We start from the raw sequence: 19,300 nt of genomic DNA on the forward strand, positions 1-19,300 counted from the left end.
GAAGTCAAGACAACTACAAGATAGAATGGACTGTTCTAAACTTGGGAAGAAAACTATAAATCACAGGGTAACCTCAAAGAAAAATGAAAAACCTTCACATCAAAATAAAGAGGACCAGATTCAGCAAATACTAAAATAGCAATGAAGGAAGTGATAACATGATTCACAACAAAACGAGGCTCAGCATAGACAATTATATGGAACAAAGAAATCAACACAATGAAAAAGCACATGACAAAAATGACAGCAACAAATTCATATTTGCTGATTAATTACGTATCTGGCAAGGGACTTATCTCTAAGAATGATGGAAAACTCCAACGCCTCAACACCAAAGGAATTAACAATCCAATTAAAAATGGGCAGAAGACATAAATAGACACTTCACCAAGGAGGATATTCAGGTGGTCAGCTAATACATGAAAAGATGCTCACAATCATTGGCCATCAGAGAGATGTAAATCAAGACAACAAGGAGGTATACCGTCTCACCCCAGCACTGATGGCAAGGTTCAGTGAGAGAAAATAACAAATGCTGGTGGGGATGTGGAGAGATTGGGACTTTCATACACTGCTTGTGTGACTGTGAAGTGACATAACCACTGTGGAAAGCAACATGGCGATTCCTTAGAAAGTTGGAATTTAAGATACCATTTGACCCAGCAATCCCATTACTAGGTATATATCCTAGAGAGGTGAGAGCCAGGACAGGAACAGATATATGCACACTCATGTTTATCACAGCACTATTAACAATAGCATAAAGATGAAAACAACCTATGTGCCCATCAGCGGAAGAGTGGATGACCAAACTATGGTACATACACATACTGGAATGCTATGCAGCACTAAAGAATAATGTAGAGTCTGCAAAACACTGCATAATATGGATGAACTTGGAGAACATTATGATGAGTGATATAAGTCAATCACAGAAGGACAAATATAGTATTAGTTCGTTGTTGTGGAGGGTCAAGGAAAGGTTTATATATGGAGGAAAATTTTCTTTGTTGGTTGTCAGGTGGGAGAGGAGGAGAGGGAACACTGAAAAAAAAAATGCATTGACCCATGTCACTTTACTTTTGTGTATTTCACTGTACATAAATTATATTTCAATAAAATGCATTAAAAAAACCTCTCCTCTTTATATCATATACATAAATTAACTTAAAAGAGACATAGTATTAAATACAAAAAATAAAAGTGTAAATCTTCTACAGGAAAATCTTTGTGACCTTGGGCTAGGTAAGGATTTCTTAGGAAGAATACAGAAAAAACAAACCCTAAAAGAATAAAATGGATAAATTGGATTTGACTAATTTTTAAAATCAGAAGTCAAATAATAGACTGGAAAATAATATTTGTAAAACATTTACATCCAAAATATATAATGAATTCTCAAAATCTGATAACCAAAAAGATAAACAACTCTATTTAAAAGCAGGCAAAAATGTTAATAGACATTTTATCAAAGAACATATACTAATGGAAAATAAGCACAAATTCACTAGCAATAGCAATTAAGAAACTGCAAATTAAAACCACTAAATACTGATAGAATCTCTACAATTAAAAAGATTGAGAATACTGAGTGTTAGCAAAGATGTAGAGAAACTGGAACCCCAATACATAGCTTTGGGAATGCAATGTAGTACAGATACTTTGAAAATGACTTTAGTAATTTCTTGTAAGAGCAAGTATACTTTTCCTATGCTACCCAGCAATCCCACTCCTTAGTATTTACCCAAGAGAAATAAAAACATTATGTCCACACAAAGATCTGTACTCTATTATTAACGGCAACTTTATTATAATATGTAGCACTTGGGAAAAAGCCCTAAATTCATAATCTGGCAAATGGATAAACAATTTGTGATACTCCAAACAACGGAGTAAAGCTCAGCAATTAAAGTGATCTAACTACTGAAAAATGCAACAACAGGGATGAATATCAAAAGCATTTTGTTAAGTGAAAGCCAGACACAAAAGACTATCTACTGTATTATTCCATTTATATGAAATCCTAGAAAAGGCAAAACTTCACATCAGTTATAGAGGGTTTTATGAAGAGGGGGTTGACTAGTAAACTGCACAAGTGAACTTTTTGTGGTTATGGAAATGTTCTTTATCATTGCTATGACAGTAGTTGTATGGTCTTAAGTTTTGTAAAACTTATCAAATTGTACACTTAAGTAATTGTATGTAAATTAAACCTCAGTAAAAGTAATTACATAAAAACTACAAGTGATTAATTCACACATCATTATATTTTATAATTATAAAAAAAACTTAAAGACAAGCGTACTTCAATTTTAAATAAAAGCAGTTCCTTCACAGTAATAAAATACAAATTTGGGGGCAAGTTATAGGAAATGTACAGCACAAACTGCTTTCTAATTCATCATATATAACTCAATTAAATAAAACCCAACGTTTGCCAGTATATCTAAATCTGTTATAGAAAGAAGCAAATTACAAAGTACTACTCATTTAGACAAGCCCTAACAACTTTACATATAAAAAGTATTCTCTTAGTTTGTTTCATAAAGCATTATAACAGTTGTTGTTATGTGCCGTCGAGTCAGACCATAATGAGTTTTTAATTAGTTAAACAGTGGTTTTTTTGGTTTTTTTTTTCAAATTATGACTTTTTTAAAAGATACACTATTGGTAACAATATTATAGTGTTAAAATTACTCACAGATACTGAAGAAAGATGTACAGCAAGAATCAAAATTCTGGTGTGCATCCTGCTTTCAGATGCTTTGACAATACTATTGCACTGCTAGCTGTAAAGTACAGTAGTGCAATAAAGTCAGAGCATTCGTTAGCAGTAATAGGTGGAAAAGAAACACAATAGCATTTGGCATCAGTTGAAGCTTCAGTGTGAAAAGAATTTAAAGTAGGGTTGCCATTTTGGCCAGAAGACATCTAAAACCTAAGAACATTTATATCAAGGTTTAGAAAAAAAAATTGGGCTTATGTATTTCATTTTCTGATAACTAATCTATTAATATTCAAGCAGAAATATGCATACATATAGAAAAGAATTTTGTTATTATACCCTAAGCCTTAGCAGTAATTAACGTAAATGTTGTTACTACTTTAGGATTAGTACTAACAAAACCTGTTATAATTACACTAAGGCAAAGTTGTGAAAAAGATTTCTGTTCTGCTGAGATATGATTGTACAGCTCCTTCCAGACTGATTTATTGCCATGTAAATTAAGCCCTTTGGATAAGAATATCAAAGAAAACAAATGAAGTGTGAAGTAATTTCTCACTTTGTATATACCCATCTCTCTGGAACCTACTACATCATAAAAAGCACTTACCATTCTTGGCTTTCTACCTCAAGAATTTACTGAGGGCTATTATAACAAGGGAAGAGACTTCCTGCGAAATCAAGGCCCTAAACAGGACATTAGCTCTACCTGACTGAACACCCTGAAAGAGGATTTTAAAATTTCAGTTAACTCTTAAAATACCTTAAATAAAAGAGGAAAGAAGCTCCATTGCCTTCCAACTTAGAAAATCAGGGAGAAATAATAATCAGGAGGCAATAAATATCATAATCGTTAAACTGGTAAGCATCCATCAAAAGTCACATATAAACCCAGAAATGAAAGCAGTATCACAGTATCACACTGCACTATCTTTTGTGCACAATCTCCAGTGGTACCACATAAGGCCACTACACCAATTATCACTCAATCAGTAAGTAAAGAAAAAACATAGAAAACAAAGATTACCCTCAAAACCAAAACCAAACTCATTGTTCAGTTGATTCCAACTCATAGATAAGATTACCCTACAATGAGCTTATTCCCCCATTAATAAGGTCGATTGATACAGAAATACATTCCCATTATTTTCCCCCAACCTCCCTTTATATGGTCCAGTTCAACTATTTAGCTGGATTGTGAATGCACTAAGAAATGGACTCAAATTCAGGACAGCTGGAACCCTGCCCTCAACCCTGGGCCACACAATTCAAAGTTAAGATAGTTCAACTCTGCTAGCCACAGCTCAAGTTTTAAAGACAAGCGTTTAAAAGACAAATGTTTAACTTTCTGGATTAGAAATTAAAACAAAGAAGAAAAATATCAAATATTTTAAAATTAGAGTACCAGGTCATCTACAAAATTTAAATAAGTACTTTATCTTGAAAGCTAAATAGTATGCATCTTCTTTTTACATATTATATATTCAATATGGGTTTATCAGCCAATTATTTAAATAATGTAAAATCAAAAATTAGAGGATTGCACAGAAACAGTTTACTTTTAGAATCTTAGAAACTAAGCTGGTTCACAGAAGTAACGTTTTTTCTAAAGGCACATGGCAAATCTTCTGAATATGAGATGAACTATCTTTAACTATCCAGTCAATGAAAAGCAGTAATATCAAAAGCCGTATTAAAGTTAAAAAGTTCAAATACCATTTTTAAACCTAATGACTACAAACTAGTAACTTGAAAGAAAAAAAAAAAACTAAAATACCTGAAAGAAATTTAAGGAAAAATACCTGCTTTCTTCTCTTCCTCTCATAAAAAATACTCAGAAAACTACACCATCATTCAAACAGCATCTAAAAGTTTGAATCCAGCTACCTCATAATTTTCTAAAATTTACTTTTTGTCAAGATGCTTAATTGTTTTCCCCTCAAAGTAAAATTTGTTCAAGCTAAAGAAGTCCTGTGTGGATAATGACTACTGCAAAGGGCAGAAAAGGTGTAACTTCAAACCTAAACAGCCAACTTGAGGAAAAAAAACTGTTAAAGGCAGTTAGTGTCATTTAGCATATTACGACCAAGCAGAAATATTATCTAGAGGGAGGTATTTAGAATGGGGGAGAGAGAGAGGCAGTTAGTCTTTCAACATGTACGCCTCATGATAGATTAAACTACAATACTCAACATGCTTTGGGTTTGTTCGTGTGTCTTTTAAAAACACAATTAGTGTTAAAAATAAAACTTTGGACGATAAATTCACTTGTTACAGATTTGGAAAGCGGAAAATTCTTCCTTCTTCTCTGCCATTTCTCTCCCTCCTATCCCCACACCTTCTACCCATCACAAAGAAAGTTAACACAACATATGTTAGAAGCAACTGAAAGACTTCAAATCAAATTTTTATATGTAAGGCACTCCAATTCATCACTATATCAGAAAGAAGTAATAAGGTAATATCAAGGTCTTACAATTTCTAAGGTGGGAATGGGATAGATTAGGGTGGTAGCTCAGTTTCTGCCTCGATCACCACACGTCCTTTTCAGGAGAGAGATCACCGGCACAAACGGTATCTAAGGAGTAACGCCAAACAACTCCTGGCGTGTGGAGGACTGGGAGCGCGGGCGGATTAGTGATAGAGAAAAGACAGTCGGGGCACTTTTATATCTTTTTGTTATTTTTTTTAACAACGACGGGAGCTCAAAGACGAGTGGTCTCCTTCAATTTCCATGTTTTTCAGAAAGCCAGCCCAATCCAAAAAGACTGATAGGCCGGGGGGAAAAGTGGGGCCAAGGGACAGAACAAGGGAACCGAGATTAGCAAAAAGCGCGGGCAAGCAAACTGACAGTTCTAGGGATGGGAGCGAAGGCTCGAAACCAGAAAGGCAGCCCCCCGCCCCTAGCTTGGCGCTCTCACGCAGGCCAAACTCGCCAGGTTTAACCGAAGTAGTTTCCAATTCGCCTCCGCCCACAAAAGAATGTGGCAGTTAGTCTACTTCGACAAATGAATGAAACTGGGCAACTGGAGAGCAGAGCGCCTTCCTTGTCCCACTCCCACTCGCGCTCCAGGGAAAAAGCTCGTGGTTCAGATGCCCATCGCTCACCACTCTCCCTCACACAAGACTTGCGACCTCCAGGACAAACAGAAATAGTTCCAGGGGCTTTCTTATTGCTAGGAAATTGTGAATACAAGTTCCGAGCATCCTTTCTCGCTCGGCCTTTGAGAACACGAATGGTTCAGCCCAAAAGGAATGCACCTCCTTTGAGATACATCCCACCCTCCCTCCCCCTTTCTTGGGCTGTAACGACCTCTCCCCTTCTAAGGACGTTTAGGGAGCATTTCAATCACATCTTTCAGTGGGAATAGAACGCTGCATGCACCAACCACAGTTTCCTGACTGGTGGAAAGGCTAAGGCCAAGGAACAAGGAATTCCAAAGGCCCTGCACCCTCAGCATCTCCCGCCATTTCCCTCACGAGTTTCCCGGATGTAACCCCTTCCCCGCGGCGGTTAAAAGGGACTAGGCGGTGGCGACTCCCTTTAGTGCAAGAGGAGGGAACTAAAGTCTTGTCCAGCCTCTGCCGACTAGAGTTTCCGGAGGCTCCAAGTTGTGTCTCACCTCGAGGCCATGGGGGGGAAATAAACTACCCAGTAGATCTCCTTCACTTTCACTCACCATCAGTTCCAGTTTATCGACCTCTGCCTCCATGTTGAATAGTTGACATTCCTCAGACCGCGGCGGCGCTTAAGCCGCAAACCGTACTAGCACTGAAGGTCCCTATTGGACAGCTGTCACTCAACGTCTCGCACTGATTGGCTCCCCAGCTGCACCGATGCCCACCCATTGGAAAGTGGGTAACGCCCCTCCGCATGAAACACATTTTCCTGTTGGCCAAAGACACAAAACGCCACCGGAGGATTGGCTGCTGTTCACTTTTTTTTCCATTGGCTGCCCCCCTTCTCTCAATTTCATAATTAGGACTCAGAAGAGAAGGCCTTGCGATTGGTGCAATCGGAAAAAGCGCCAACCAATTACACAAAACCTTCCACAAACAGCATAGAGGGCGTGGACACACCGTCTTTCCTCTTCAGCTCCCCCTCCTTTTTCCTCTCGCCTGGAGGAGACCGGGAGCGCCTCAGCTCCGAATGGCCAGAGGATGGTGCTATCTCAGCCAATCACAGGCCAGGGTTTGCTTCTGCGCGAGCGAATCGTGGAAAGACCATGGCTACGATTGGTCCCTCCATGACAAGGATTTAATTTTGAATTTTTCTCTATGGCTTGAAAGAGACCACAGCTCAGACTCCATCTAATCTTCGGGTTCTTAGACTAGTAAGTGCAGGGAGATCCTTCCTTTGTTACCTGGGCTCGCGTCTTTCGTACCTAGGCCTGTTTCTGCTTGTGTTCTTACGGCTTAAGGAGGTGGAGATTTCGGCTATAATGGGTGGGGAGATGGAGCGGGAAAGGGACGTTTGAGGATGGGAAAGAAGGGCTCAGCCTGGCTTCATCTTAACCATATTTCTGCTATTTAATTAACACTTAACAAAATATGTTTTGGACAAGGTATTTGCCTTCCTTTTGCACATTCCTTTATACCTTTGCTACTCAAAGTGTGGTCCACGGACCAGCAGCATCGGCATCACTTGGGACCTTGTTTAAAATGCAAATTATTGAGCTTCCCCCAGCTTTACAGAATCAGAATAGCGTTTTAACAAGAATTTACCGCCACCACCCCAGTGATTCTTCTGCACGTTAAAGTATAGGAAAGTCTATTTTTTGACAGGCACTATTACCAGGTTCCTTGATGTAGTCATAATATCATCCAACGTTCCATAAGAGGGTCAATTTTAAAAGTGTGCCCTGTCTACTATATGCCTAATACTGTGTTGGACAAAGCTTTAGGAAGCTGTAATCTCTTTAAATAAGCAAAACAGGAACTAGGAAATAAAATGTTGCACAACATGAAATGTAAAATTAAATACAAGCAAGTACTGGAAGTGGTGCTATGGATGTTCAAGAGGAAATTAATTGTACTGGCAATGGAAATTGATTGATTGAAGGCTGTTTGGGTGGGGGAGTGTGTAAGAGACCGCCATAAAAAATGTGTTTTAGGAAGATATTAATGAAATGCAGCTGTCATCTCTGTTGTTGCCACAGCTTTGTAAGTGTCCCTTGCCAAAGCACATTTCAGGTAGAATTTTAATAGCAGCAGCAGTGCTAACTCCTGAAGAATAATTGTCATTCTTACTCTAATGCTTATTGCATCTTCCTGCTGGGAAATAGTTTTGCTTATCTATGAGTCGGGTCTGACTCGATGGCACATAACAACAACAACAACAACAACATCCTTTGACCAAATGAAGGTGTGGATGATTTGAAGGACTAAAAACCTTCCTAAACAAGAGATTCCCAGAATTTACTTAAATTAAACCATATTCTTTAACTAAAAGAGAGAATGCTTCCTAGCTAACACTTAGCAGGAGTTATTTCTTTCACTTACTATTGAGTGAAACTTTATTTAGTGCTTCCAACAGCTCCACTGGAGAAAAGACCTTGTGATCTGCTCCCGTAGCCTGGGAAACCCTGTAGACCAGTTCTACTCTGTCTCATAGGGTAACTATGGGACTGCACACAACATGCTCTAGATGCTAGGAAAGCAAAGATGAATAAATTTTTTTTGTACTCTGGAAAAGCTTACAGTCCAGCAGAGTGACAAGCACACAAACAAAAACTGCAATATAATGTGATAAATGTTATATTAAAGATGTGTATAGAATGTTATACTAGCATAAGAAAGATGACATTTCAGACAGTCTAAATTCCCTAAGAAAGAGACTATGAAGATCATATTCACAGTTATATCCTAGCACCCAGTACGGTGCTAGGTAGATTATAAACACTCAACAAATATCTGTCAGATAAAGTAACAGAATTTTGAAGGTTGGGTATAAATTTACCTAGAGAAGGATATCCCCAAATGGGGAAAAACTGATAAGACTATAGAAAGTATGTGGTGTGTGGTTTACCTAAAGAACAAGTTATTAGTAACTAGGAGAGGTGATGCTGCAAATGAATTTGAATTTTATCCAGTAGATGATAAGGAACCTTCTAATATTTTTAAATGGGAGTATCAAGATCATATTTTTGTTTCAGATGGTAAAGACAAAAGGCAGAAGGATCATGGGGAACACTCAAATAAACCCAACCTGAGAAACAATCTCCAAAACAATGGGCCTGGATTTTTCAAAAATATAAATGTCAAGAAAGGCAAATAAGTATTTTAAAAGGCTGGGGAACTGATTTGAATTAAAGGAGACCAAAGAGACGTGACAACTAAATGTAACGTGGAGTGGGGGTGAAGGAAGTAGGTATAAAAGATATTATTGAAACAATTGGGGAAATTTGAATATGGAGTATATATTAAATAATATATGAAGGTTAAATATCTTGACTATGAATGTGGTTTTGTAAGAGAATATCCATGTTCTTAGGAGCTCTGGTAGCATAGTGGCTAAGGCACTTGACTGCTAACCAGAAGGCTGGCGGTTCAAACCCACCAGACACTCCTCGGAAGGAAGGTTGGGCAATCCTACTTCCGTAGTGATACTGCCTCGGAAACCCAAGGAGGGGTCGCTATGAGTCAGGGCTGACTCGACGGCACATAACAGGAAATACAAGTATCTAGGAGTGAAATGTCTTGATGTCTTAATGCTGCTTATAATAGAAATAACATTAATGGATGGCTTTAACAAACAAATTTATTCTCTCAGTGTGAGAGACTAGTCTGAATTCAGGGTGCCAACTCTTGAGGAAGGCTTTCTCTCGTTGGCTCAAGGTGAAAGTCCTTGTCATCTTTAAACATCTGTGGGCCTGGCATTCCTTGGAGATCTCCATGTGTCTTGGCACCAGTCTTCCCCTGGGTCCAGGAGGTTCTCAGCACTGGGACCCTAGGTCCAAAGGACACACTTTGCTCCCGGCTTTTCTTTCTTAATGGTACTGAGGTCCCTCTGTCCCTAGAAAGGCAGCCAATTGCTGTGAACGGTTGGTGCTTACTTGTTTAATCTCTTTTATATTTCAAAAGAGACTGACTCAAGATATAACCTAATCATGTACATTGCGTCCTGCCTCGTTAACATAACTGCCTCTAAACCTACCTCATTAATATCATAGAGGTTAGGAATTAGAACACATATAAAAATTGCATTAGATTACAAAATGGAGGATAATTACATGATACTGAGAATCATGATCTAGCCAAGTTGACACATATATCGGGGGAACACAATTCAAGCCATAACGCATGATATCTACATATATATGTATGTATATGTTTGTGTATATATGTATATGTATATTTATGCTTTCACTTACACATACACCATATATATGTATGTGTTTCTGTATGTATATATATATGTATATTTTTATATATGTATTTATGCTATGCTCTCAGTTACACACAGACCTAGAGAACATAAATATAGCAAATTAACAATCGGTAACTATCTTGGTGAATAGGATATTAGTGGTCATTATACTATTGCAAATTTTCTGAAAGTTTGAAATTTTTCAAAATGAAAAGATGAAGGGACACCTTTCAAGCCTGGAACTGAACTCACCCCCATGGCTCAACTTTCAGCCAAATGATAGACAATAAGGTGAATAATAACACCAGGAAGGTACGCACTCCTTAGAACAACTAACCGTATAATATCAAAAGGGGAGCATTTGCCCAGGGACAAAATGAAGCTCACAAGGCAGGAAGGGAAATGGTAAACACAAGGAGGAAGTAGGATGAGTACTGTTACATTGTGGGGATTGCAATCAGACAAAGCAAAATGCGTATGAATTGTTGAATGGAAAAGCAATTTCCTGCAAACTTTCTGTGTAAACTTTCACCTAAATCACAATAAAAAAAAAATTTTTAATTCAAAGTAAATAAATAATAGTTGGGGAAAAAGGCAATGGGAAAATAGACTATAATAGAAGACAAAAATGGGAAAGCCTAGAGGAAAGAGAGTGAAAACAACTGACGTCACAAACAGAGAAGGGAGGATGGGAAGGAGAGGGACAGGACAAATTAACCCGAGAAATGTTTCTAATTCATCCTCACTCTGTACCCACACTCTGGTTTTTACAACACTCTATTCCTTTGGCTTCCATTCTCTCATTTTTCTCTTTTCTACCTTTGTAACCATTTCTTTTCTGTTTTCTTCTCCACCTACTCCTTACATACAGTGTCTCTCAAAGTTTGGTGATAAGCTCACAGGTCTTTTCACTCTACATGTTTTTCTGGTTGATTTTGCGTGCTACTTATACACTCATGATTGCAGTATTTCTCTAGTATCTAGTATATTTGTCTAGTATCCTCTGAATTTATAACTTTGAATATAAAACTAAGCCTAAGCAGTTAGATGTCCTCAGATAACCTACTATGACAACTATGATCAGGCCCTCATCATTTCTCCCATAGACTGTTGCAATAGTCTCCTTACCTCCACTTTTATCCCTATCAAATCCAACATCCCAAATGCTGTTAAGAGTATTCCTTCTAAATACAAATCTGAGCATAATACTCCTCTGCTTAAAGTCTATTTTTGTTTCTCCATTGCCTACCAGACAACCTGACCCTTACTCACCTTCCAGCTTCATGTGTCATTGCTCCCTACCTGAACTTTATACTGTAGCATATGCATTAGTGACACCAAATTCTATCTACTGATCTTCTCAAATACCTTTTTATTAAATGTGTCCATGCCTTTACTCATGCTGTTCCCTTTGATGGAATGAGTTCTCCCCAGCTCCTCCCTAGCCTAGCTCCTCCTTCAAAATGCAATTTAGTCAAAATCTTTTCCAAAACTCTTTTCCAACCCTGATGGGAGAACTACATGCCCTTCCCCTATTTCCCCATTAATAACCTGTGCATATTCCATCATGATATATATCATATTTATTAAAATTACTTGTTCCCTTTCTGCTTACCCACCTCTCCCCTAAATTCCTAGAAGGCAGGATGTATTTTATTCATCATCATAGCAACAATGATCCAGAGCCCAGGATAAACACACACAAGAAAGTAAGAAGAAAATATGATTTAGTTCCTAAATTTTTTTTTTCATTGAAAAAGAATCTCCAAAATTATATACATTGGCTCAATTTGGTGTGTTTTAGAGGTTTGAATGCATAGGTAATGGACCAACCACCAGGCAAAGGCTAGAGATGGCCCAGTTTCAGAATGGTGGTATTCTATGTTTGCAGCTGATGACTATTTTCAAAGTTTAAAAGTCAAATAATACTACAAGACTTATAATTCTTTAAAAAAGCAATTCTAAGTCCTGTCCCTCCATAATTCTAACTTCCATTCCCCAGAGAAACAATATCAACTCTGTTAATTGTTTCTTCTGGTATTTATTTCCATGTTTCTAAATAACATGCATATGTTACCATTTTGTAATTTTTTTTTCAATTTTAGACACTATACAACTTTCCACAACTTTGAATTCCACTTTCTCTCCTTCTGTCTTGCGGTTAAACTCACATCACCATTTTTACTTAAATCTGTCTTTGAGCGAAAACGACAGACTCTGGTTAAATTAAAAGCTTTTATTGAGAGACAAGGCAGTTTGCAAATGCAAGGGATTCTGAACTAAGTGATCTGAGGAGGAAACAGTTCAGGAAGTTTTTACAAGAAAATGCAAGAAACTTCAATTAAAAATTCAGTAGTTTGTTGACATTTAGATAATGGCTACAACACTGGGTGAGGGTACATATGATTGGTATGAGATTACAAGTTTCTAAAAATAATTTTTTTAAGTTACAGTTGTTGTTATGTGCCGTCGAGTCAAACCCAACTCATAGTGACCCCTCCTTCGGTTTCTGAGGTAGCATCACTACGGAAGTAGATTGCCCAACCTTCCTTCCAAGGAGTGGCTGGTGGGTTTGAACCGCCAGCTTTCTGGTTAGCAGTCAAGTGCCTGAGGCACTATGCTACAGACTCCTTTAAATTGCAGAGTAATCATTAAATTGGGTACATCTGGCCTTGAAACAATCAGAGACCCTCCTTGTGTGATCACAGAGCACATGCATAATTTTAAGGTTTATCTTGAGTAAGCATTTATTCTGAGAATTGTCTTTGACCTTGAACAGGGTATATTCTTCAACAGGCAAAACCCTTAAGCAAACAAAACCATATTCTTCTCCAAGATTGTTTACCAAGTAATTTTCTTGGGGTACAGTGGAGCGCTACAGAAATGACAGGCTATATTCTTGATGCAGAAGTTACTTTTGATTCAAAATGAGTTTTGGCCTCAGATCTTAGCATAGTTACCATCTCATTTCAGGAGCTTTAAGTCAATTTGGGTGCTCTTACTTGACTCCAAATTCAGCATTCAATGACAATATGTTATTATGATTATTTTACTTTTCTTACAGAAGTTTTATCCTGGCCATTTTTATATGCTTAATTTGCTAAGCACTCAATCACTAATTGGACCCCAATTCTACAAAAAAATAGAACGATCAAATACACTGGGTAATTTTTGCATTTCATTTTTTCCATAGATACACTGTTACTGAAGTCATCTGTTCTCCCATTCCAGTCTTCACTAGTTGTACTCTATGTCAGGGATAAGTTAACTACTGTTTAGAGCTAGTGAGCTAAGAATGGGTTTTTACATTTTTTAATAGATGAAAAAAAAAATTCAATATGTTTGACATGTGAAAATTTTTGGACTTTTCATATCAGTCCACAAATAAAGTTTTATTGGAACACAGACATGGTCATTTGCTTAATTATCATCTATGGCAGTTTTGGTCTGCAAGGGCAGAGCCCAACAATTACAACAGAGACCGTGTGGCCTATGAAGCCTAAAGTATTTAATAGCTGGCCATTTACAGAAAATGTATGCTGTTTCTGTTCTAGGCCTACTACAAAGCTGTCTTCCCAGAATTTCCCTTTACTGTTAACTTGGAAATCCCCGTCATTTATCTTAATTCTGTCTTCACACACTCCTGAAAATTTGTCCAAGTATAGAATTGTAGGATGGAAAACATTTTCCTTCAAAATTCCATTGTTGCAGTTGAAGCTTGATGGTATTTTTTTTCTCACAACAAAATGCAACACACTGCCCTCCTGTCTGATCTGACTCATAGTGACCCCTCCTTGGGTTTCCAAGGCGGTATCACAACGGAAGTAGATTGCCCAGCCTTCCTTATGAGGAATGGCTAGTGGTTTTGAAGCGCCAGCCTTCTGGTTAGCAGTATATAGATTGTTTCTAAGCTCCAGTAGTTTTTAGCATCTTCTCTTTACTCTTGGTGTTCTAAATGATGCATACCTGTGTGGATCTTCTTAAATTGGTCATACTGAATATTCAGTCGAAATTAAAATTCTCTGGTTCTGAAAAACAATTTTGGGTTGTGTAGCTGATAAAATTCTGTCATCCTCTCCTCCTCATTTTCTGTGTTCTTTTTTTCTAAAACTTTATTTTCCAGCTATTCTCTTGCATTTTTTTTTTATTTCTACTATTTATTTATTTCTGAGTGTTCTTATCCTTCTTTCATGAATGTATTTTCTGAAAATAGTAATTTTCTGTAATGTTTTCTTCTGCTTCCTGCATTCTTTGCATTTCCTTTGAGCTCCTTCCCCCCCCCCCTTTTTTTTTTTTTAGTATCTGTTTATGTTGGAGACTTTCCTAAAATACTTGGTGATCGTGGGCCATACTATGTCAAGGAAGGTGCAAAAGAGATGATTGGAAGCCGAGTGGCAGGAAGTGGATATTGTAAACCTGTGGACACTTCAGTGGGTCAAAGCCTAGCCTATTTTGGAGAGACCCCAGATGTCAATATGTTGGTCTTTTATCTTGGGGCAGATAATTTCCCTAGAGAGAAATCTTGTAGTTCCACTGTAGTAGGGATGTGGGAGCTCAAGGCAAGTAAACCTGGTAGCATGTGTTCTGAACTGAGAAAGGGGACTAAAAGTCTCATTTTGGGCCTGAGAGTCATTCCCTGTCTTCTGTATGGTTACACATGACCCTGCTGTGCTGGAACCCCAGAATCCAGAGCCTCTCTGGTTGAACTACTCAGAGAATAAAGCTGTTTCTTTTTACTGGGAAGGATATGAGGAAGAAGTTGAAGGTGAAACAGCACCTGTCTGCGAGGGTTGGAGGATAAAATCCAGAAGTCTGTCTAATCCTTACAAAACTCTTTATCAATCCTGCTTTTAGCCCTCCCTCAAACTTGCTGAGGTACTAAGTTGATTCTGACACATGGCAACCCCATGTGTGTCAGAGTAAACTGTGCTCCATAGGGTTTTCAATGGCTGATTTTTCAAAAGTACATCACCAGACCTTTCTTCCCAGGTGCCTCTAGGTAGATTTGAACCTCTGACCTCCAAGCAGCCAAGTGTTAACCAAGTGCATTATCCATTTGCACTACTCAGGGACTCTCAAGTTACTGTTGTTGTTGTTGTTGTTGCTGTGTGCTGCCGGGTCAATTCCAACTTATGGTGGCCCAATAGGACACAGCAGAACTGCCCCACACGATTTCCTAAGCTGTAATCTTTATGTGAGGAGCTCTGGTAGCATAGTGGCTAAAGCACTTGACTGCTAACCAGAAGGCTGGCAGTTCAAACCCACCAGCCACTCCTCGGAAGGAAGGTTGGGCAATCCTACTTCCGTAGTGATACTGCCTTGGAAACCCAAGGAGGGGTCACTACGAGTCGGGGCCGACTCAACGGCACATAACAACAACAATCTTTATGGGAGCAGATCACTATGTCTTTCTGTTGCCTAGCAGCTGGTAGATTCAAACCACCAACCTTTCGGTTAGCAGCCAAGCGCTTATCAACTCCCAGATCTTCCCAGGTTTCTGAGAATTGGCTTGCTTCATTTTGGCTTCCCTATCTCAGGCAGTTAAACCTCAGCTTTCCTTTGCTTTGTCAAGTCAGTTGCCACTCATTCATTCTTTTCCATTTTCCATATTTAATTGACATCTATCATGTATCTATCATCTGCTATAGTGTGTGTTCCCATTCTTTGTCCCTTATGGTTTTATGCCTTTTTTGTTCCTTTTCTGCCTTTTTCATGATGTTTCAAAAGGGTGATACATATATGTGTATATATTTATCTATACATTGATAAACATACACGTAAATACATATATAAATTTTAAAAAATTTACTGATATAAAATGAATATAATTTTTATTATAAAGAATAATAAAATATACAGAACTCATTATTGTAAATTCTGTGCAGCCAAATAATTCTCAGAGAATGCTGTTGTTAATTTTTGTGTAACTATTGTTTCTGTAGCTAACCTATGGTTGCAAGTTACTGTCCTAGTTACAAGTTACAATCCTAGTATGAATGGTGGTTGATATTTTTGTTTATGGAGTGAAAAAGTAGAACAACAAAGGTTTATGTTAGAACTTCCCTTCTTTCCTTGATCAGTAACAGTTTTTGAATATGGGAAGAGTATTTCCTCCATTTTTTGTGCTATTCACATTGTAACAACTACAGAAAAAACACTTCTAAATTTAATCTACATTATTAGGATTTTCTTCATCACTTTCTTATCAACAAAGTAATAAATAAACCCTCATTTGTAATGTTTTACAATTTCCGTGATGTAAACATTACCACCATGACTGATTTCAAGCTTCCAGTGTAAAGTCACTGCATATGGAGCTGAGAAGTGAGCAGTAATACACCTTTCTATAGTATTTCTGCCTTATTGATGCCATAATATAAACAAACTCAAAGGTATAGATTATAGTTAAATGCCTTAAAATAATTAAGAATTGATGAGTTTCAAGTATTTAATGCCTTAAAATAATTAAGAATTGATGAGTTTCAAGTATTTAATACTTTATCTTTGATATAATTAAATTGTAAGTTTATATAATTTAAATAGTGGCTCTGCTTGACAATGGCTCCCAAGCTTCCTGAAATGTAACTCATTGCCATTGAGTCAATTCTGACTCATAACAGTGGGTGGCAACTCAAGCACAAATTTTTAAAGTTATTTTCATAACTTAGAGATTAATGGATATAGGAAAAAGGAAAGTAAGAGGCAGTTTGATCCTGACAAAAGACAAGAGAAGAAGGGAACAGAGAGGGAGAGATGGCTGTGAAGGACAGATGAAGGACAAGGAAGAGGAGGTTGCCATGGGGACTCTTAGGTTCTAAGGGTCCCATCCCCTGAACCCTGAACTTGTTGTAGGAACAATGAAGTTCTTACCCCTCGTTGCACAGAGCCAATTATCACAACAGGTTAAAGCAGGAAAGCAAAAGAATTTATTGAGTATCAATACCCAAGGAAACAGACAGAATCATTTCTCTAAAAAGTCTGTCTCCCCAAACTGGGAAATGGTTAGGGTTTTTAAAGGGGATGGGGCTAAGGGGTAGGAGGGTTTGAGGAATGCTGAGAATGCTTTCTTGTTACTGGGATGAGTTAGTGTTACCCTGTGATCTCTCTGCTCTTCTGGTCAGTGATAGAAAGCCATCCTTGGTCAAGAGAAAGGGTCCTTCACATTCTCCATACTTGCCTAGAAAGTTAACTCTACCAGGAGGAGAGAGTATGGGAGTGGGCACCCTCAGGCCTCTCGGTCCACCAGGGATGTCTCTGTTTTCTCCTTTATCTTGGTTGCTTCAGGCTTGGTGTCATCTTTCTCAGGGTCATCTTGCTCCATAAACTGTAGTTATCAGCTACAAATGGGCAGTGAGTTTAAGCCAGATGCCCGAAGGAATGTGTAAGGAGAAGAACAACCTAAAATAACTTATCCTATTCATGTAGCAGGATTAGGAGATGAAAGAAAAATAGCAGTTAATTATTGTGGTTGATATTTACTGTAATCATAGTTGTTAGTTTGGTTTTATTTCTGCAACTTTTCAGCAAAAAAGGATTCTTTGGCCCTTCAACAAACTCTGGGCCCTGGAAAGAGGTTATAGGCAGCACTTCTCCACAGCAGGGCCTGGGCATTGATTTGAAGAGGGTTTGACCTTTGTCTTCAGGAAACAAGATGGCTGCTTACTGGGAGGCTTTCCTAAATATCTTCATTCAGAATATTTTTGTTTTATTTTAAGTTAAAAAAAGAGAAATCAACTCTTTAGACATCCCTTATCCCTGATTGTTGCAAATGGTTTGCACTCGACTAACCTGGAGGTTGGCAGCTGAAACCCACCCAGCAGAACCATGTTGGAAAGTCCTGGCCGTCTGCTTTCATAAAAATTACAGATGAGACTGAACATTTACATCAGGTAGATACACTCCTTGGAGAGATCAAACATGGGAGAACAGAAAGGCAGTGTATGCACAGGGAGACAGCTCCGGAGGCAGGAGTGCATGGGAGGGAAGGTCACAGAGAAGAGATAACCGTGAGGAGGAAGTGGAAAGAGAGTTGTTACACTGTGGGAAACTGCACTCAATGTAATGAGACAAAATGTGTATAAACTACTGTATGGAAAATGAAATCGCTCTGTAAGCTTTCACCCAAATCATAATAAAAATAAAAATCAGCAAAGAATATTCTATGGAGCAGTTCTACTCTGTAACACATGAGTTACATATGGGCCACCCTAAGTCAGAATCACTCCATGGTTAACAGGTTTGTTTTGTGTGTTTAGTCACATCGACTTGGCCTTCCGTCATTATTTTATCAGAAAGAGAAAGTGATATAGTAAAGATAAGTCAGCCACTGTATTTTGGTGTATCTCCCAAGCCTTTAAGAATAATTAAGAGACTCAGTTAATTTAAAACCTGACCATTAGTCCAGTAAGATACTATCAAGAACATTCACTCTTACCAAGAGAACTGTAGATATGTGTACTGTCACCCCACTACCATTAGGGGTGCCCTCTGTAAGTCTACCATTCCTAGAACCCAGCCACTTCTCAGTTTTTACCAGTAGCTGGGCTAGGGGAGGATCTTCAGCCAGGGAAATCTGAGAGCTGAGGAAGTGTAGAGCTGCATACCAAGGACTGGATGCTTACTGAGCGCACAAAAGCAGAATGAATGTGTATTTTAAAGGCATATTCCTATTCAGATGTAAGTTTGAAGAAAAGGAGACCCAGGAGAACACCCGATGTTGAGACAGTTTTTAGTTCTGCTACGGGAATAGCAACATCTTTGATCCACAGGTAGCAACAATTAAAACCAGAAAAGCCTTTCTGGAGCTTCAGCTCAAACTAGCTCTGACTTAATTTTTCTTTGGAAAAGGATCTGGATTAAAATAAAAATATAGAAGATAATGCTTTAAAATAAATGTTTTAAAAAACTAATGTCTTAAGAGAGATGCAAATCAAAACAACAATGAGGTACCATCTTGCTCCAGCACTAGTAGCAAAGTTCAACAAGACAGAAAATAACAAATGCTGGTGAGGTTGTGGAGAGATTGGGACTCTCATACGCTGCTGGTGGAACTGTCAAATGGTACAATCATTGTGGAAAGCAGTATGGCGATTCCTTCAAAAGTTGGAATTAGAAATACCATTTGACCCAGCCATCCCATTACTAGGTATACACCCTAAAGAAGTGAGAGCCATGACAAGAACAGATATATGCACACCCATGTTCAT

The 19,300-nt window shown here is 38.1% G+C and overlaps 2 protein-coding genes across 2 annotated transcripts in view; one reads left to right on the top strand and one right to left on the bottom strand.

The window, feature by feature from the left end:
• Positions 1–6,438, bottom strand: part of SKA2 (spindle and kinetochore associated complex subunit 2) — a 61,594-nt gene extending 55,156 nt beyond the window's left edge. The window contains exon 1 of the mRNA XM_007947921.1: positions 6,406–6,438. Within this exon, the coding sequence (XP_007946112.1) occupies positions 6,406–6,438 (33 nt within the window). The remainder of the gene's footprint in view (positions 1–6,405) is intronic.
• Positions 6,439–6,562: 124 nt separating this feature from the next.
• Positions 6,563–19,300, top strand: part of PRR11 (proline rich 11) — a 49,140-nt gene continuing 36,402 nt past the window's right edge. Inside the window, exons 1-3 of the mRNA XM_007947922.1 lie at positions 6,563–6,580; positions 6,709–6,889; positions 14,394–14,524. Of these exons, the coding sequence (XP_007946113.1) occupies positions 6,563–6,580; positions 6,709–6,889; positions 14,394–14,524 (330 nt within the window). The remainder of the gene's footprint in view (positions 6,581–6,708; positions 6,890–14,393; positions 14,525–19,300) is intronic.

The sequence above is a fragment of the Orycteropus afer genome, unplaced genomic scaffold (assembly GCF_000298275.1).
Source record: "Orycteropus afer afer isolate SDZICR_OR568_19922 unplaced genomic scaffold, OryAfe1.0 scaffold00196, whole genome shotgun sequence".
NCBI classification, from domain to species: domain Eukaryota; kingdom Metazoa; phylum Chordata; class Mammalia; order Tubulidentata; family Orycteropodidae; genus Orycteropus; species Orycteropus afer.